The sequence below is a fragment of the Jatropha curcas genome, chromosome 5 (assembly GCF_041381405.1).
Source record: "Jatropha curcas cultivar XTBG-Jc1 chromosome 5, XTBG_Jcur_1.0, whole genome shotgun sequence".
NCBI lineage: Eukaryota > Viridiplantae > Streptophyta > Magnoliopsida > Malpighiales > Euphorbiaceae > Jatropha > Jatropha curcas.
The window spans coordinates 26,627,945-26,647,558 of NC_143155.1; the positions used below are offsets into that span (position 1 = coordinate 26,627,945).

The 19,614-nt window shown below is 34.4% G+C and overlaps 4 protein-coding genes across 6 annotated transcripts; 3 read left to right on the forward strand and 1 right to left on the reverse strand.

Annotated features, from left to right (window-relative positions):
• Positions 1-90: 90 nt before the first annotated feature.
• On the reverse strand, positions 91-5,722 carry NDT1 (NAD+ transporter 1). Its single transcript, XM_089721924.1, has 9 exons — positions 5,279-5,722; positions 4,987-5,076; positions 4,649-4,755; positions 2,413-2,461; positions 2,168-2,274; positions 1,665-1,759; positions 1,479-1,567; positions 1,302-1,396; positions 91-764 (listed from the first exon to the last, which is right to left on the reverse strand). Exons 1-9 carry the CDS (start codon positions 5,346-5,348, stop codon positions 528-530), a joined length of 939 nt encoding a protein of 312 aa, XP_089578050.1. The 5' UTR covers positions 5,349-5,722; the 3' UTR covers positions 91-527.
• Positions 5,723-8,717: 2,995 nt separating this feature from the next.
• On the forward strand, positions 8,718-13,357 carry LOC105642574 (uncharacterized). Of its 2 annotated transcripts, XM_012227440.4 has the most exons (6): positions 8,719-9,255; positions 9,726-9,925; positions 11,714-11,999; positions 12,098-12,183; positions 12,344-12,435; positions 12,529-13,357. In XM_012227440.4, the coding sequence occupies exons 1-6, from the start codon at positions 8,965-8,967 to the stop codon at positions 12,783-12,785; spliced, it is 1,212 nt and encodes a 403-aa protein (XP_012082830.1). In that variant the 5' UTR covers positions 8,719-8,964; the 3' UTR covers positions 12,786-13,357. The 2 variants fall into 2 exon arrangements, with proteins under 2 accessions (XP_020538450.1, XP_012082830.1); XM_020682791.3 differs by having other exon boundaries at positions 8,718-9,255; positions 12,344-13,357.
• Positions 13,358-13,631: 274 nt separating this feature from the next.
• On the forward strand, positions 13,632-16,576 carry LOC105642575 (Myb/SANT-like DNA-binding domain protein). Of its 2 annotated transcripts, none has more exons than XM_012227443.4 (5): positions 13,632-13,958; positions 14,464-14,886; positions 14,965-15,058; positions 15,175-15,680; positions 15,822-16,576. In XM_012227443.4, exons 2-5 carry the CDS (start codon positions 14,551-14,553, stop codon positions 16,407-16,409), a joined length of 1,524 nt encoding a protein of 507 aa, XP_012082833.1. In that variant the 5' UTR covers positions 13,632-13,958; positions 14,464-14,550; the 3' UTR covers positions 16,410-16,576. The 2 variants fall into 2 exon arrangements, with proteins under 2 accessions (XP_012082833.1, XP_012082831.1); XM_012227441.4 differs by having other exon boundaries at positions 13,636-13,958; positions 15,148-15,680.
• Positions 16,577-17,988: 1,412 nt separating this feature from the next.
• CDA1 (cytidine deaminase 1) lies at positions 17,989-19,244 on the forward strand. The gene has a single exon (XM_012227444.4). The coding sequence runs from the start codon at positions 18,175-18,177 to the stop codon at positions 19,108-19,110; it is 936 nt and encodes a 311-aa protein (XP_012082834.1). The 5' UTR covers positions 17,989-18,174; the 3' UTR covers positions 19,111-19,244.
• Positions 19,245-19,614: the final 370 nt, after the last annotated feature.

A 19,614-nucleotide genomic window follows, 5' to 3' on the forward strand; every position in this document is an offset into this window, starting at 1 on the left:
GGAAATTGTTAATTTTATTTAACACGTGTTAATATTTATTTCCACAAAGTAAGCTTGCAGCTTCAATGCCAAATAAGACCATAAAAGACATTGTAAAAAAAAGTTTGAATAAACTGTGTTTAATAAGCAATCCTTGCGGGAAGAAATAATTAAATACAGACTAGATATAGAGCGATCCTGCTTGTATGTACAAATAAGATACAGCAAATCAGAATTTCTAATATAATTTATTCAGAAGCCATCAATAAAAAATGCTTAAGTCCGCAAAAGTACCCTTTTTGTCGCCACTATCACTGTCAGTATTATAAATTTCCTTCCCCTTCAGCCACTTTTAGTTGCAGAAGCTCTAGGAGGGGATGCAGACCTCAATTTGCTGTTGATGTTACAAAACTACAAGAGACAAATACAGAGTACACAAACAATCTAGAAGAACGTATCACCATCCAATCTCAAGCTAACTTCATCACTTCTTCCATTTTGTTCAAGTTGGGCTATTTGTTTGAAATAACCTTGAGATGAATCCACCATCACAATGTGTGTGGGTGGGGGTCAGGAGGGAAAAGAGTAACAAGAAACCGGTGAATCATCTCAAAGCTGGTGAATGTAATGACAGCAGCAGGAGTAGTCCTGAGAAGATTTGTAGCACAGCCACGGTAAAAACCAGGAAGACCATCTTGCTGGAATACTTTCTTTATGCAATCGACCACACCAGAGTATCGCTTCTCAGAATGATGGCCTTGTTCCTGAAGCCTTGAGCGTACCACCTGCAAATGTCGTATGACAATTCATTTTTATTATTTGAGTCAGCTAAAGGGGCAATAATAATAGCAACAAGCTGTTACAGTCTATTTTAACATCTGGACCCTCGAAACACAACAGCTTAAGCTTTACTTCGGCAGACAAGCCAAACACGACCATTAAAGGTGGCTTATCAGGTAAGAGAAAAGATATGTCCCAAAGATGGATAACAGACTCTTTATATCAAGAAGAGAATAGTCCTAGAGCCCTTCAAGTCACAATAGTCCTATTTTAACACACTTAATGTTAAAATAGGAAATTACATTGCAAGATTGAAAAGGAAATATCTTTTCAAGTCACAAGCAAAAAGTATCTCAATATCCTTTTTCTCTCTTCTCAAAGTTAATCTAATCCGCAAAGGAAATTACCGAAAAGGCTAGTGAAGTAGATAGTGACAAAAATGTGACTGAACTGGGAGAGGGGTCGGAGGGAAAGGTAATTACGCAACAGTCAACCATGATCTTATAGATGCATAGCACAAAGAAAATTGTTAAGCAACATACCTCATGCGGATATGTCAATGTGGAAGCAAATATTTTTGACACTGATGAGGCAACTGCAACATCACGTGCACTTAGTTTATCTGCTGAAGTATTATCTGGCACAACCTCTTTAAGTCAATATCAATTTTCTAGTCTACATATCAATATTGTCAGCAACTGAAACAGATAACCAATTACCTCGATTGGCCAAATAAATTTTAATCGTCTCATATGCAGGAAATTGAATGGCAACATGACTGATGCCAGCCAGTGCGGGGACAAGACCACTGCGCATCACACAAAGCTTAAAATATTATTATGTTTCATCTTTGCAATCAACAAATTCCTTGCATGGTACAGCATAATTAGCTTAGAAAACATTACCTGTATAAACCGCGAATACCCTCCTCATGAGCTATTCTCCTCAAAGCAGACAGTGTACCCCTATATGGGACTACACCTTCTCTCATTCCTTGGGTCTGAAAAACAAAAAGAGGGGAGCAAAAGTCAATTTTCAATGCTGCAAACCCTTTGAAGATGCAATGACTTATCACTCATGCTAGTAGCAAGCTAAAATGGTGTCTCATTCCACTGATTCCTCTATTTTTCTACTTACCAGTCACCAAATACTGTCACTCATAACTGTGGGGATTTTTTCTTTTTTCGATTATTATTTTGGTTTTGTACAACCGACAAATGTGTTAAGGTCACTCTTCCAAATACATAGCATTCCAACCATATAAACAAACGAAACTCAAGTCTCCTGTCTCTTCACTATATAAAGACCTTACAAATCTTATGGTTGTAGCATGGCAATATATATTATTTATTGACAAATAACATATGGTAATAATAGAGAAATGACGATGTGAATCAATAGAACGCACTTGAAGTCTTGTCTTAACAACCCAAAGAGGATTAGTAAAAATAGTTGTTGCAGCTCCAGCACCAGAAGCAGCTATCACATTAGCACCTATTGAAAGATGATTCTCATCTACACAAGTAGCACAGTTACAGAAACATTAAAACTTGGCATTAAGAACACAAACAATTAAAGGCATAGCACTCAGGACAAAGGCACAGCAAGATGACTCTTACGAAAATCAAATAGAAGTATCAGGTTAGTACTAACCATTGGAAGAAAGAAAGCTTTTGAGCTGCTCGTATATTGAAAAATAAACCTGCAAAAGTTAAAAAATTGGGTCATTTGAAAGAAAATTAAAATGGAAAAGTTAAACACTCCATAAACCCATTAAGAAAAATGAGGAAAAACTAGGAAAGAGGAATATATATATATATATATATATATATATATTTTTTTTTTTTTTTTTTTTTTCTGAATCCACCAAAATAATTCTCAGAATAGAGGACCACTACCTCAAATTCCTAAAGAAGATCACATCTTCCTCTCTACTGATTATAACTATTATTTAAGATGTATAATTCGAATTGGCAAGATGAATGATTGGTTGAGAAGTAACATGAATTAGTTATTTTTATTCGATATCATTTATGGACATAGACTATTTGGCCTCATAACTGAATTATTTTCTTCATTCAATGCTTCCTACTCCCAATACATCAAGAGCGTAACCAGGTGTTGGCAGTAGGAATGTGCAGACTTCGGTTTGAACTGAGCAAACTAAACCAAAACAACTCAAAAATGCCTACAAGAACCAGGCAGATTCCATTTGTATTTATTAACTTCTGTTTAGTTTGAACTGAACCAACCATTTGCACACCCCTAATTGGCAAGGAGAATTGAGTAGATATTTCTTCACTTCGTCAAATGCTATTTAGCAATCCTCATTCCATGACATCTTTTTTCGGAAGGCAGCGCTAAATATTTTTCAAGGTTTATGTCATGAAATGCACCCTTTTTTACTTTTAAATTAACATTTGGAATTATCTAGTGCAATGTATACCAAAACTTAAAGCTTCTGGAAATCAAGGATGGGCCCAAAAGCATGAACCCAAGCACAACCTTGAAGAAAACTAAAGCCCCATGCCGGCCTCAAATTTCTCAATAGTTTTTGTAATGAAAAAACTTGATTATTTAATCTAATTATTCATAAAAGAACACGTAAATATATTAATACATCCATATGCTGAGGATTTATTGTAATGCTGTAATGCACATTACGTTAAATATATCCAGGGTGGAGCTGCCTCAGTTAGTATGCTTGAAATTAACTTTTGTTAATAAAGATAACACACAACAGAATTCATGAGGACCCAATATATGGTATCCATAATACCAAGAATACTTGATAAACCTCTAATCCAAATAACAAGAGATATGCACCATAGCAATAAGCATATCCAAAGGATGTACTGGCCTACTGCTCAAAATTTCACACGTAACATTGCATGTTATTACTCAAACATATAAAAAACATTGGTTTTAAATTTCTTCTTCAACAATTACAAAGCATTTAATTCATGAAAAAAAATGCAATAAAAACTATTGAGGCTTCAGAAGAGAAGTGTGTGCCTGATCAGTGACCGTCAAGGATTCTTGTCAGTTATGAATGAAATTCCGTTTTATTTTCAACCCATTGTTGATGAGTAAAATGCCAGATGGAGTGCCACCTTTGTAAGCTAGAGGGTTGACAATTAAAGGGTTCCCTTTAATTAAGCTTAGAGATTATTAAAAAATTACAGTAGCAAAATCATCTTCAAAAAAATTCCTTTACATTGAAGAAAATGCCCCATTTTCTCTTCATATATGTCCAAGGGCATTCGTATTATCTCAAAACCATAAATTCCACTCATCAGTATACTGCAAAAAATAGCCAAAGGAATAACATCTTGCATCTCCCAATATTTAGTCGAATAATAAGGGCCCCTTCAACATTTATTCCATATCTACATTCTTTGCAGTTAAAAAAATTAATTCTATGGGTATCATACACCTAGTCCCAAAGAGATCAACTTCAAACTTCTAACTGAAGAAACCAGTGGTCCTGTAGTAGTAATCCAAATTGTTCATAGAAGACAGGTCTAATACATCAAATGTAATATGTCTTAAAAAAAAAAAAAAATTCAAAGCACCAAATTTTCTATAAGTCAACACATTCCATAAAGTGGATAATAAATTAAAAATTCTCAATTTATTAATGTGTTTCTTTCTCAAATTCTTAAAGGAAACAAGAATAACTTTAATTAAAAACACTTCAGACAAAGTTATATGATCAAGTAGCAAGGAATCCAAAATTTCCCTTCTACTCAATTTTTCCCATAGCAGAACCAATATCATACAAAGCATCAGAAAGAAGCATAATTGATTGTGTTCCTTTAACCTTTTCTTTTCTGGAAATCAGCATGAATTTAAAAAAAAAAAAAATTCGGGAAGAAAAATCACTTACTGCCCAATTAGGAAGCAACGCCAGCACAGTAGGACCGAGGCCCCGATACATGCCACGTAAGCCTTCCCTCCGGAATATTTGTTCCAAACTACCAACTATAAGACTTCCTGGCAAAGAGAGAAATAAATATTTGATTCATTAAATTTTGCTCATCGATGCCAACATTCACAAGTAACAATATACACGAGCAAATGTTAAAAAACAATGATGTCTGATAGAACAGAATTCTAAAATCCACGAACTCTTCCTCATATGGATAAATTTCACAGCAACTATGACATTCAATACGTAATTGATAAATATATATATATATATATAAGGTGAAGCGACAAGCATACCTTTAATATTCCTATGCTTCGGCAGCCCATGAACCTGAAACCTAGTCTTGATGACATCTAAAGGACACACAAAAGTTGCAGCAATAACTCCTGCATCAATAATACCGGTAAGAAAACAGCGATCAGAATCGCCTGGAAAATTAGTAAGAAATGCACAATCAAATTTCCTAATTCTCAATTGGCAATGACCTTTGACTAACAAAATTAAAAAACTTTCTCATTCGATTTTCCCCGGCCATCAAGCAGAGGGCAAAACATAGAAGATAATAATATAAAAGATAAAAAAAGATACCGGCAGCAGCACCAGCGCCTGCATTGCAGAGAAGACCCCTGGGATTAGGGCCATGAGAATCGGTGGGCATTTCTTGCAGAATCCGTAGAATCAAAAGGTTTAGAAGCAGAGGAGATTTGAGAAAAACACAAAGAATCCTCTCTCGAGAGGGAGATTGCAGAGAACCACAGTCGCATGGCCAGAGGATAGTTCTCTGTGTTTGCTTGCGCACGTTATGCGTGGGTGAGCCAAAGATAGAACCGCTCGGAGTTAGGGTTTTGGTTAATTTCTCGGGAGCGGACAAATCAGGAAGCTATTGGGAAGGAGGCATAGCTACAGATGAATTTCGATGAGATCGAGAGAGAGAGAGAGAGAGAGAGAGAGGGAAATCGATGAGAAATGGTTGGGTGGGGATATTCATTACACTTCATTTGATGACCAGCCCGACTTCCAAAATGTGAGGCTTTTGTTTCGTTTCGTTTCCTACTGTCCAATCTAATTTGGCCTATCACTTCTTAGCCGAACGATTCGCTGCACGTGGGTTCCCATCAGGATCGCGATTGTTTAATCAAAGCCGGCTTTTTTTTTTTTTTTTAAGGAAAATGCTTAACTTAATCAAACATTGGACTTCCTTTCAAAAAAAAATAAATAAATAAACATTGGACTTGCTTCAATTAATTGGGGGTCTGAGTTTTAAATCTCATTATTTTCAAAAAATAATTAAAAGTCCTTAATTTAAATTTAAATTTAGTTAATTACCGTCTCCTTCCATAAAAATGCAATTTGATGCGTTAACTCGGAACACAAAATTGTTTTTTTCTTTTTTTTTTATGAAAGGAGTTCATAGGTCAGGGAATTAAAACTCAATTTACTTTTTGAAAATACTGAAATTTAAAATTTAGATGTAATTTAGTTATCCATTTATATTTTTTTCATTTTAAAATGAATTGACTTTATTTGTTTTTAAAAAATAAATTATTAAAAATATTTTCTCTAATTCTTCATTATTCAGAATACTTAAATAAAATAAAATAAGTCAATAAAAAATAACTTATTGATGAAAAGAAAAGAAAATAAAATTAAAATTGCAGAATATTTTATTTGATTTTTCTCATAACTTTATTTTTTAGATTTACGTAAAATATATTTGGTGAAACAATAATTTTTTTAATATTACATCAAAGAAAGTTATTTTTAATTATTTTTCACTTAACAATCAACATCCACAACAAAATATTTTTCTGAAAAATATTTTCTACATGAGTATTTTTCCAAGAAAAACTAATTAATTAACTAATTAAAGAAACTGCACAATATTATTTCTTCTGTACACATATTTATAAGATAACTGGCAACATAAAAACTTGGGTACGTATAATTGAAGGCACAGGCTAAATTCTAAACTGCTCAAAAAAATTTCCAGCAGTTGATGTGATGGTTGACCGATGTTTCAGAAGCCCAAATTTGACATTGTCAATTTCTTTCACGCCATCATCAGCAAACTATCAATAGAGTAAATAAAACTAGAGAAAAAGCAGAAAAGCTTTGAAACTTTCAAACCGATAATTATTAATTTCTACTAATAAACTGGTCAATCTGTTCTTCCTCTTTTTTTTTTTTTTTTTTTTTTTTTTTTATATATATATATATATCACTCTGCAAATGTGTTTGTTGCTAGTTAGTAGTCAGTACTGCCACATGTCATTTCATAGTCACATGGATTGGGGATATAAATAAATATATATTCTTAATTGCATTAATTTGTTACTGAATTATCTTATTATTTGGTGTAAATACTAAGCAATATTTATATATTTTTAAAATAAATAAAATAAACTTAACTTAAAGAATTAAGAGGATGGATATAATAGAATTAGAGGAAATTTATTATTTAAATTAAATGAGCTAGATATATATACAGTTACATTCACACTATTTGCCATATTAAAGGTGGATGCTTTAAATTAAATTTCTTCTAATCATTACTTTTATTTTAAACTTACCTTGTAAATTTCTATCGGAGTTTGATAAATAATTTAATTTGTCATGTCTTGAGAAGTTTAATAATTTATATTTTTTATTTATTAAGAGATTTGATAAGTTTATATAATATTGCATGCTACATAAAAAGATTAACCGTCTCCTTAACCTATTCCATTGATAAAAGACATTTTGATAAAGGGTACGAATTTGAAACTTTTCGCTGATCACGTGAACAGTTACACATCTAAATTTTATATTTAGTTAAAAATAACAACATTTTGTAATTGGATATAATATTATCTATTTGACTTATTTAGCCTAAAAGTGAATGGGGCCAGATTATAATATATCTAATATATTAATAATATATTTAAAAAAGTCAGCTTAGAAGCACTAATTTTTTTTTACTGAATTATTAATAAATTTCGTAGTAATATTAATGCAACATATATGAGCCACGTACTATTAATATTAGTTATTGTTAAAAATATTAAAGTTTATAATTTTTTTATGAATAAATATATGTCAAACTTAGAAAAATTCAACTTAAAATCTCCCTCTCTAACACTAAAAGAAAATTAATAATTAGTAATTAATAAGTGAAATCAAAATGAAATAAAACACTTGAGATATGAAAGATAGAAATTCACCTTTATATTTTTTACGAAAAATTTTTATAGTACTCTCAATTTTATTTTAACTCGTTGATTACTTGAACTTATAAAATTACAATTTACAGACTCTTTAGTTTAAATAATTAAACACTTAAACTTATAAAATTGAATCAATTAAATATTTATTATGCAATAAAAATAAAAAAAATTTGTTATTCAAAAATATATACCATTCGCATTATCAAATTAATATTTTACACATAAAAATTACCGTTATTAGTATGGAGAAATATATAATGTTACAATATCCAAATTTTAGGTGCCACGAAAAATAGCAAGATTGAATTTATGTGTTTAGTTTGTATATTTTTTAAAGTTTATAAAATTTAATGTTTAAATTCATGAAATTCATTTATAAATTCCATAAATTTTAATAATATTTGAATTGGTCATACTCATTCTTATAGAATTCAATTGGTAGTATTTAAATTACTATTTTCTTTTTCATTCAAAATACAAAACTTTAAATTCCTAAATAAATTCTAGGATTTTTTTTTTTCAGAGTTCATTTTTTTCAAACCGGCCATAAGTATTTTTTTGAAAAAGAAAAACACGTGTCACCAGTTTTTCAGTGACGAAACCGGTTGAATCGTCAGTTTAGTACCGATTTACTGAAAAAAAAATATTGCTTTCAGCCAAACAAAAATATTGCTTTCAGCCAAACAAAGCGGCCAAAATTAAGTTTGTTGTTTTGTTTTTTAGGGCTAGTTTTGCCATTTTAAAGTACAGAAGCTGAAAAAGCCATTTTGGTTGCCGAGGTCAATTTTGGCATTCCACAACCGTTAAACCCCACCCCAGAGAAACGGAAAGTCGCAAAATTCGCCAAACATAAAACAGAGAGAAAGGTCTTGTCATCATCTTACTTCTTCCAGTCAATAACACTTCTTTCTTATTCTCGTCCAAATCTAAACCTACCAAGCAGGATAGCACCAGTAACAGAAATACCCAAAACACACGCAGATACTCATTACTTACACACACTTTTTAATACTTTACACCATTCCTCGCTTAAAACCCCAGTAAAACCCTCCCCCAAATTATATTTTAATAATGTCTAATGCGGTGACACGAACTCACCCTGGGGACCGCTTCTATAACCCGCCGGCGGTGAGGCGCCACCACCACCACCAGATGTTGTTGCAGAAACAACTTCATAGGACGTTGAATTGTGAACACAAAATCAACTCAATAGAGTTTCAGACTCGTGTCGAGTCGGACGAGACGACATTGTGTATGTCTAACTCGGGGACGGCTGCTCCTACTACTAAGTTTAATCTGACCAATTTAGATAGCCTTGTGGAATCGGTTACTCCTGTTGTTCCTGCTCATTATTTTGACAAGGTAATTTTCAGTTAGAGAATGTGAAGTCTTACACTAGTTCATATGCTTAAAAATTGCAAATTCAGGTCAATTAAGAGAGTTCTGAATATCAAAATTGCTTGCATTTTGTATGCCTTTTGATTTTGAATCTGTTAAATTAATATTGTTTGGTGGATAGGCAATCAAGCTGATGTGAGTTAAATATTTTGCTTGGTGAAAACAAATCGAATAAATGTAGATGCACTTAAGATCTGTGTATTTTAATCAAAATTGAAAATAATCATTTTGTTTTATTATCTGAAAAGAGTTCTTCAGGTTCTATTGTTGGTGCAGATACTCTTACTTATTCCATAGAGGACAAAGGGAAAAGGAATAGGGAGAATTAGCTATTTGTAGACATTAGGGGAAAGAAAAAATTCCAATTTCATTACATTTGCTTGACAATCTTGGGCAACTTTTATGTCGTTAAGTTTTTAGTCTCTGGTCCACAGGCAAGATTGCAGGGTCGAAGTGCTCGTGAAGCTGATATGCAGCCATTCTTTTACCTTGGGGATCTGTGGGAATCATTCAAAGAGTGGAGTGTATATGGAGTGGTAGTGCCTCTAATATTAAGTGGGAGTGAAACTGTTAAACAATACTATGTCCCATCCTTGTCAGGCATACAATTGTATATGGACCCAAATAGGTTGAGGTGAGCCTGTTTGCATTTACTTCGTATTTTATTTAGTTCTTTGTTGCTTTTTTTCTTTTCCTTTCTTTTTTCCCAATTGTTGCGGTGGTAATGGGTTTTTAAACAAACAATTGTCGAGACTTGTTCTCAATTTCCCCTCTCTTGCACTGCATGCTAGTCAGAAGGGCTCATGTTCTGTTTGTTAACAAGTGGAGCCTTTTGAATTGTGCCAGGAAAGCAATGCCATTAATATTGTACATATTCTTTTTAGTTGTGAGTGAGTGATTTCATTGAGAAATCATTGTCTACCTGTTCTCTTAATAATGTTTATGATTTGATGGATTGTGAAACCAAACTTGAGCTTCTTTGGTTTTTTATTTGAGAGTGGGCAAGAAGAATGTAAAAGTGCCCATATAACTCGGGTCTTTTTACCTTAAAAATCACAGTGAGCCATATTAACAGAATAAAAAGGAAAATTTAGCTGCAGATGGATTAGGTGTAGTATAACTGAATATGATGGCTGAAATTATGCTGTGGAGAATCATCAGAACAAGTTCTAGAACTGAACCTAAGGCATACTTTGCTGAAAATTTTCATGCTATGTATTTTATGGTCATGTTTCTTCATTTTTTACTATGGCTAGCTTTTTATGATGTTGTTATGTGTTTGTTTGCATTTTGAGCATTTGTTTTTCTGTTATTTTCATGTGCCCTTCTTGCAACCACCTCTTGAGTGCCATGAGTCCTCTTACTTTTTCTTCATCTGCAGCCTTGTTGTATCATTTGGTATAATTTAGGGATATGCTCTATCCTTTAATATTGTTTTATGCACTGGTGAATTCTGATTGAAATAATATTTTTTACATATTTTTTTAGTGATCATTCAATTATTTTAAAATCTTCACCCGTTCATATTTTCCAATTGTTTTTACCCATGTGAAAGAAATAACTTTTCCTCATCTGCTTGCTCTATAAGTTAGGACTTCTGAACCACTTGGTTGGCATTAGATATCTTGGGAGTTGGGACTAGTGATGGGGAGGTTGGCTTGCTATAATCACAAGCTTTATCCTTGCTGTTTATAATTCTAGTAGAATTTTTATCCAGCCATTTGCACCATTCTGTTGTTTATCAAAATCATCAGTTATCAATGGGTGCCTCATTTCTTCAAGATATAGAGGTTATATATCTAGACAGAAGACAATGAAATGTCAAAATCAGTTCCATGAGAGCATTTTCAACAACTATCAGACATTGCCATTGTCTTGCACATGTTCCAGCCAGTAATCCATTGTGACTATTTTTCTGGCAATCCAAGTAGCTAAGCAACTTGGCAGGACAAGCTGTTGAAATCTGTAAGGCTGCAGGTCCCAGCTGTTCTACTCCACAATTTGATATTTTGTACAGTTCATTAGTATTCAAAATGTTAGAAAATAAAGGTTCAGTCATCTTCTGTAGTTTGTTTATGTAGGAAGGCTTATGCCAAACATGAGCTAGAAACATAAAGTCCCTCATCAAAACCGTATGAAAATCAATTGTACCTTCTGAAGCTCTGTTCTGTCTTTTGTTCTTCAATTCTTTCTGTTCACAAAAGCAATTTGGTGGTCAAGATTCTCATTATCCTTCTAAAATTATAGACATTTAATCTGTTGAAATAAGTATATGTATAAACTGTGTTGTGGGTAGTGTTTCATGTTCAAGACAGCTTTCATATGTTCAATATTCAACTACTTCCTCTGGATTTGGTTTATGTTTGCATGGAATACTGTAAGATACTTCTTATTTATGGATATTTTCCTCGTGTTTTATTAGGAGGGATGGTGATGATGGTGATGCTAGGTCTTCGAGGGAGACAAGTAGTGCTGGTAGCAGTGACTGTGAAGCAGAACAGTGGGCTAAAACTGGCGTTGATGGAGTGTGGGGTCTAGACAATCTCAAGAACCTAAACTCACAAGGATTGCAAAGACTTTCATTGAGGGATAAAGCTCTTAATTGTTCATTCAACAATGAAACTCAGATTTCCAGCTCACATGGGCTGCTTGTTTATGAGTATTTGGAACAGGAACAACCACATCATCGGAAGCCTTTATATGATAAGGCAAGTCCATGGCTCCATGTTCAGGAATATTAAAATGTTCAGGTTTGTGTTTGTCAGTTTTTCTCCCGTGTGCACTTACTTTACCCTGGCCTCTCCAGGTTTCAACTCTTGCATCTGAATTTCCAGAGATCAAAACTCTTAGGAGCTGTGATTTATTGCCTGCAAGTTGGGTTTCTGTGGCTTGGTATTTTCTTTTTCCTTATCATGTTATCAAGTTTTGGGTGTTTGAATCATGATTCATTCTAATCATTCTCTCTTTTTTTTGGTTTAATCATTCTCTTTTTCTTTCTTTCTTTTTTTTTCTTTTTTTTTTTTTTCGGTATTACTTTGAAACTTTGATGCAGGTATCCAATATATAGAATACCAATGGGTCCAACGCTACAAAATCTGGATGCATCTTTTTTGACCTTCCATTCATTAACCTCACATGCTAGAAGTACATTTCTCTCGCCCTGTTGTGTCTCAAATTTCGATGAGTTGATAGCATTACATAAGTCTAGCTTCCATTCATGCATCTTTTTTGTGACAGCTGTAGGCAAGAATCAAGGACAATTTGACGCACCGAGTGGTAGAAATGCCTATGACATGGTTGCTTCTTCCAAGATTAGTCTACCTGTTTTTGGCCTTGCTTCCTATAAGCTGCGAGGTTCAATTTTAACTCCGAGTGGAGTCCATGAATGGCAGCAAGCAAATTATCTTTTGCAAGCTGCTGACGATTGGCTCCGACATTTGGATGTTAATCTTCCTGATTTCCAATTTTTTGTTTCACACAATTCACGATGGTGATAATAGGGATGGGATGTAGGCGGAGAAAGAGAAGTTTCAAGGTGAAATGCCTTTGCATAAAAATCTTCCTCTCATGCCAAACAGCTTAATCTTTGCTGTTTGTAAGTTCTCATCCCAATGGTGGCGGCTTCCATTGTTAAAGAAAGGAAAAAGGAGAAATATAATTTGGCACTTGCTTATTTTTTGCTGCATGGGAACCTTCATTGATTTATAATCTGGGCATATTGGTAAATCACTGACCGTGCCTCCTAGTTTGATTCATGTGGTTTCTTCCTAAAACTTTTGGCATTGCTTACAGGAAATATGAACTCTGTTTGCCGACCTACGCTTTGTGCCAGTGGTTCTGAGCACATGGCATCTCCTAATTTATCAGGTTTATTTTATATATTATTTTGAATTAGTTGTATAGCTCTTCAGGAATTAAATTTTGCCCTAGACTATAGCAATTAAGATAATCTTACTGCAATGAAGAAGGGAATATTTATCCATTCAAAACCTTTCTTTAATGTTTCATCTCCAGGAGCAATGTACTTTTGTCACTTGTTATCAATGGTTACCACTTGTTTGAGTAATGTTGGTGTGGATCCTCATTTTCTATCTTAGTTTTTTGAAGGCTTTGTTAAATACTCTAATGTAAAGGCTATTTTCTTATTTTCATTGATTTGTCCATAAAATCTTACAAAAAGTTTTCTGAAAACGACAAAAAATCTTCATAAAATCCTAAGATAGCTTTCCTGTCGTTCGCTATCAATTGTTTCCCCAACGCTCAAAACGTTATCCGTTTTTAATCTCTGCATGACGAGAATCGATAGTTTCCAGAATACCTGTTCCATCGTTTTGGAAATGATTCGCCGTTTGTTTAATTTAGCAAGGTAATTCTTGATGATAAAGCCAATTGGGCACGGCATACCCATCTTGATCCTGTCGTTCGGCAAACTCTAATTTTCTGATCTCTCAAAGCGGGCCGTAAAAGGAAGCCCATGCAAACTACGTCAAAAAGTCCAATTCACAAAACCAAGCCCTTCGTATCTTTACAGTCGGGGTAATTCGATCAAGGTTATCGCTGTATCCAACCAAATTAGAACCCTATCCAGGAAATCCTTATCCCTAAGTTTGCAGAAACCGCAAACTGTAACCTATTCCAGGTCTAAGCTCTTCCAAATCGATTCCAAGGTGCGTTTTAATCTATCCTGTTCAAGGTTCTATCTTTACCTCATCTCTGTTATGGGCACTTACATAAAGCTTGTTCTCTGTTAGACATTAGGAGCTTTGGTCGCCATCTACTCTCTGCTCTTAATTATGTGCTCATTCGATTTCTTGAGCTAATATATGTGTGTATGAATCTTGGAATCATTCTCTTAGTTATCTGTGTCTGATCCAAAAACCCTTAATTATTGAAGAAAATGGAAATTTTTATAATAAGTTAGAAAGTAGAATAGTATAATTTTGCTGTTCCTTATAGGCATTAACTTGAAGCACGATCAATTTCGCACTTTTATGATAAAGGCATTCGAGTCGATTGAATTCTATTATACCGATTTTCTTGTTTGGAAATCATATGATGAATAGAATTCAATTCCTTAACATTATTCCAAGCTCATGAATTCTATTATAAACTCATTTGAAATGAACTCTATTAATAGAACTGAATCGAATTCTTGCGCAACGATTTTTGCAGACGGAGGATAAGATTTTTTGTACTTTTTTTTTGTTGCGAGTGCAAAGTGTATTGGCAGTGATACATTTTCTGAAATTGAGTAAGCGAATGGGTATCCGAGCCAGGAATGGTAATGATCGTTTGAGGACTATTTGGACACCGGAAATGGATAGATTTTTTATTGGTCTTCTGTTAGAGCAAGTCAGCAAAGGCAATAAGTTTGATGATCATTTATTCAGCAAAAGAGCATGGAAGCATATGACCTCATTGTTCAATGCCAAGTTCAAATTTCAATATGAAAAGGATGTTCTGAAAAATAGGCACAAAACTTTGAGAAATTTATACAAGGCTGTAAAGAAGCTCCTTGATCAGAGAGGGTTTAGCTGGGATGAAAATCGGCAAATGGTGACAGCTGATAATAATTTTTGGGATGAATATATCAAGGTGAAATAGTCTTCAGTTTCCAGTAACTTTAAAATTTTTTCTTATGTATTGGAATGTCTTATTGGTTTATTATTGCAGATGCACCCGGATGCACGTGCATATAGGATAAAAACTATCCCGTATTATAAGGATTTATGTTTGATATATGGAGATGCAAACTTTGAAGAAAAAGGTGGGTTTCAGTATTGATATTGTTGTTGAAATCACATGTCTACAGTTATGTTATTTGAAGTTTTAGAATCTGCTGCTACTATTAAGCAGGTGACAATGTGCTAGAGTTGTTGCCAGATTCAACAGAAAATGAAACAATCGAAGGAAATCAAGCTAAGAGTGTGAACAAGGGAGCTCTGGAGACTTTTCAAGAAATTACAGTTGATGATGATTACAGAATCTGTGTGTCAACTGTGGTAGTTGATGATTCTGTATCAAAAGAGTTACTAGATGATGTGCATCAGGCTGCAGCAAATGCAACAGGAAGCACCGCAAACAACCGCACTAGAACATATTGGCAACCTCCAATGGATCGCTATTTCATTGATCTTATGCTTGAACATATGCAGAAAGGGAATCAGATTGATGGTGTATTCCGTAAACAAGCATGGATGGATATGATTACATCCTTTAATGCTAAATTTGGCTTTAATTATGATGTAGATGTTCTAAAAAATCGCTACAAAACTCTGAGAAGGCAACATAATGTCATAAAGAACCTTCTTGAGTTGCCTGGGTTTGCTTGGAATGACACTCGTCAAATGGTGACTGCTGATGATTATGTCTGGCAGGACTATATAAAGGTGTGTTGGCTTGTTTGGTTTGTAGTGAAAACTTTTGGGAGCAAGATTGAATATCTTTTATGACTGTGGAATTAATAGTGAACTAGTAAGATTTAACTAACTAAAAGGCATTCTAAAAGCTTTGATGTGATTTACTTGCAGACACATACAGATGCGAGACAGTTCATGACCCGACCTGTCCCATACTACAAAGATTTATGTATGATATGCAGTGATCAGAACTTCGACGAAAGTGATTGCTTCTCGGCACAATGTTTGGAGCTGCAAAATGATTTTCAAGAAGTCAAGTTTCCCAGGGCTTCGCAGAGTTCTCAATCTCCAGCTGCATCAATTTCCATTGAAGAGGAATTTGACGACATGTTTGAGTCTATACATACAGCTTCAAGAAATATTGTGCTTAGTGGGAATAAGAAACGTGAGTTAGAAAACCAGTCCAATTCTGATTACTCTAAAAGGGCTCGAGGCAAAGAGGAGGGCATGGCAAGTGCTCTCCGGGAGATGGCAACTGCGGTTTCATCTTTATCAGATAAAAGGCAGGATGAGATTTCAAATTCTTTTTCGATAGAGAATGTAATTAAAGCAGTTCAAGCTTTGCCAGACATGGATGAAGACCTTATATTAGATGCTTGTGATTTCTTGGAGGATGACATGAAAGCTAAAACATTTATGGCTTTGGATGTCAAACTACGAAAGAGATGGTTAATAAGGAAGCTTCGTGCAGATATTTAGATCCTTGTGGAGATAGTTTTTCATTCTTTGGCAGGTCATGCATATATGAGGTCTTGGCTCATAGTCTGCACAGGTTTTAGTTACTTAACATTAGCTAATGTAAATCTTGACTCATCACTAGAGCTTTAGCTCTGAAACCTTCTTCTCTTAGGCTATGTTACTTAAAATGTTTCTGCTCAACTAATCAAACTTAAATCTAGTTGACACGTGAAATGACACCAGAGACATGTTGTCAGCCTAGATTGGTTGGTATGACATGGAAAACAACCGGTTATTAATAGGACTCGAACTTGAGATTTCTCATTATTCTTCGGCACTTATTAACATTAAACATCAAATTTTAATGACAAGGAAATGATCATTTTTCATTTTTTTTTTTCTATTATTAGAAGTTGATGATAAGTTAACATCAGCTAATAATAAATAAACAAATGCTTGCAAGCTTGCAGCAACTGATATAAAAATTCAAGCAGTGTAATCCAAAGTCAGCATCAATTCGCTAAAATTAAAAACATATGTTCTTCAATCTGTTTGCATGTGGCGACCCTTTTTTTTTTATTTATCTCATTAAGAATCACGCAAAACAGCAGCAAAGAAAGACCCATCTAAAAAACAGTGTGGATTAAGTATCTTCTTTCCACTAGCAAATTGCAGAGGCAATTTGGAAAGGAGTCATTTTGCACTTGGCACAAGTGCTAGGCAAATCCAGTGTATTTGCATGAGATGCTGAATTATTAAATTTGGGATAGAAAGAATCTGATTTAGGATTATGTTATATTTGAAAATTATTCAAGTATATAGGTTGGCCCAATTGGCCCATAATGCAATATTGTCTCCTTGTCAATTATATGCCACTTCTTAATAGTTAAATGATAAAATAAAATACTTATGCTTTGGTTGCATCTCAATCACATGCTGGAAGTTTGACCATACCTTTTTGTACATATTAATAACGTAATTAGTTTAAAGTCATAGTTCCCTACCTAAACATAATTTTAAAATTAATTGTAATTGCCAATTCCAGACAAGGCAATGCCAATTTGTTCAATCAGAAACCTCCATCACATTTCTCAATTCTTGCTTTCACTCAACAAATCCCTTTGTCTTTACTTGATATTTACATAATAATTTATATTTCCTGGATATGACAATTCTATTCAATTTTAGGATAAAATAAATTTTAACTTTAATTACCATTTCATCCCTCTTTTTTTACAATTTCTTAAACTTGTTAAATTTCTTACAATTTTTAGCTATTTAGTCATTCATATTTCATATGCACCTAACGGTAAAAGTAGCACTTTAAACTTTAGAGATGAATTAATATAGTTATTAAATAGCATTTATCTATTACTTTTTTACACTTAATAAATTTAAGATATTTAAAATTATATATTTTTAATTTCAAGAAATTGATTATATGTAAATAAAAAAATTTTGAAATTTATTTTTAATAAGTAAATCAACGACTTGACCTAGTGTTCCAAGTTAATTATTTAATTTCATGAGGATGTTATTGAAATTAGTGGCAAAGCAATAAGCATAGGAAAATGACAGAAAAATTGAAGGCAGGAGGAAACTATCGCTGAGCTAGCAAAATTTAATTTACCAGAAACTCAGACCACTTATCCCCCCTATAAATATTCGCAATCGCTCCACGCCATCTTCCCCCACCTCCCCAGCCTTCTTCACCATTTCCGGGAAGGCTCTCTCTCTCTCTCTCGAATTTCTCTAATCACTGATCTAAACCTCTAACCAACCAGAGATGGAGCAACTCGGATTCGTAATCGAAGCCCACGAAGCCGAATCAATGGCCAAACAATCAGGCCTTACTGTCCTCGAGCTCCTACCTACCTTGGTCAATTCGGCCCGGTCCTTGGCCCGTACGCCCATCTCCAATTACTGCGTCGGCGCCGTCGGGCTTGGATCCTCCGGTCGCATCTTCTTCGGAGCCAATCTCGAATTTCCAGGCCTCCCTCTCCACCACTCTGTCCATGCCGAACAATTCCTAATCACTAATCTTACCCTCAATGCTGAACCCAAGCTCAACTCCGTTGCCGTCTCCGCCGCCCCCTGCGGTCACTGCCGGCAATTCTTCCAGGAAATCCGCCACGCTCCCGATATCCAGATCCTTGTCACAGACGATAGTAATATCGATAATTCCGGCGGTGCAGCTGGCAAAAATGGAGGTAAAAAGAAATTTGAGCCCTTATCGCATTTTCTACCTCACAGGTTCGGGCCAGACGATCTTCTCGATAAGGATTTTCCCTTAGTTTTAGAACGACATGATAACAATTTGTCGTTGCTAAATGATTCTAATTGTAATAATAATATTCCAAATGGAATTAGTACCGTTATTTGCGATGATTTGAAATACGAGGCTTTAGAGGCCGCCAACAAGTCTCATGCTCCATATAGTAAGTGCCCATCTGGGGTGGCGTTGATGGACTGTGAAGGTAAAATTTATAGAGGTTCTTACATAGAGTCTGCTGCGTATAATCCGAGCTTGGGCCCAGCACAGGCGGCGATTGTGTCGTACTTGGTAAAAGGCGGCGGGGGTGGGTATGAGAAAATTGTGGCTGCTGTATTGGTGGAAAAAGAAGGGGCTGTGGTGAGACAGGAGTACACGGCAAGGTTGCTTTTGCAGACGATTTCATCGAAGTGTGAGTTTAAGGTGTTCCATTGCGGATCCAGGTCTTGAATTATCTTGTTGTTACTGGTAAATTAATTTTGTTTTTATAAAATTCTCTCAATAATATTTGTTTTAAGCTGCCATGAAAGATGGGAATGAAATCGAAGGGGTTATTAATGAATTAAATTTAGTCAACATTTAAATCTCTGTGTATCTGTTATCAGATTTCATGTTTGATGTTCCCTGTCTTGGTAGTTTTCCTGCAGACATGATTATTGAATATTAGCTGGAATTGTATCTTGCAAACTTGAGGTTTGATACAATTTGATCAAAGTAAGAATCAATTGTCACAGAATTAAAAATAAATCTTCATTTATAGGCTGGAAATGTATCTTGCTACCTTGTAGGTTTGAGGAGAAAAGGAAAATTTGATTTACTAGAGCAGTACTACCATGAGTGTGCACTCTTTTGGCCATATTTGTAGTTGGTGGGTGCAATTTACTGTGGCAAGAAATAAGCATTTGCGACTGCTGATTATTTTTTGAAAGCTTTTCCGGGACATCCCAAAAGCAG

Coding starts and splice junctions, on each gene's coding strand:
- NDT1 (XM_089721924.1), bottom strand. CDS start 5,348: ATGCCCACCGATTCTCATGGCCCTAATCCCAGGGGTCTTCTCTGCAAT. Junction 5,077..5,278: donor AGGCGCTGGTGCTGCTGCCG/GTATCTTTTTTT, acceptor TTATTGATGCAG/GAGTTATTGCTGCAACTTTT. Junction 2,462..4,648: donor CGTTGCTTCCTAATTGGGCA/GTAAGTGATTTT, acceptor TAACTTTTGCAG/GTTTATTTTTCAATATACGA.
- LOC105642574 (XM_020682791.3), top strand. CDS start 8,965: ATGTCTAATGCGGTGACACGAACTCACCCTGGGGACCGCTTCTATAAC. Junction 9,256..9,725: donor CTGCTCATTATTTTGACAAG/GTAATTTTCAGT, acceptor TCTGGTCCACAG/GCAAGATTGCAGGGTCGAAG. Junction 9,926..11,713: donor ATGGACCCAAATAGGTTGAG/GTGAGCCTGTTT, acceptor GTGTTTTATTAG/GAGGGATGGTGATGATGGTG.
- LOC105642575 (XM_012227441.4), top strand. CDS start 14,551: ATGGGTATCCGAGCCAGGAATGGTAATGATCGTTTGAGGACTATTTGG. Junction 14,887..14,964: donor TTTGGGATGAATATATCAAG/GTGAAATAGTCT, acceptor TTATTATTGCAG/ATGCACCCGGATGCACGTGC. Junction 15,681..15,821: donor TCTGGCAGGACTATATAAAG/GTGTGTTGGCTT, acceptor ATTTACTTGCAG/ACACATACAGATGCGAGACA.
- CDA1 (XM_012227444.4), top strand. CDS start 18,175: ATGGAGCAACTCGGATTCGTAATCGAAGCCCACGAAGCCGAATCAATG.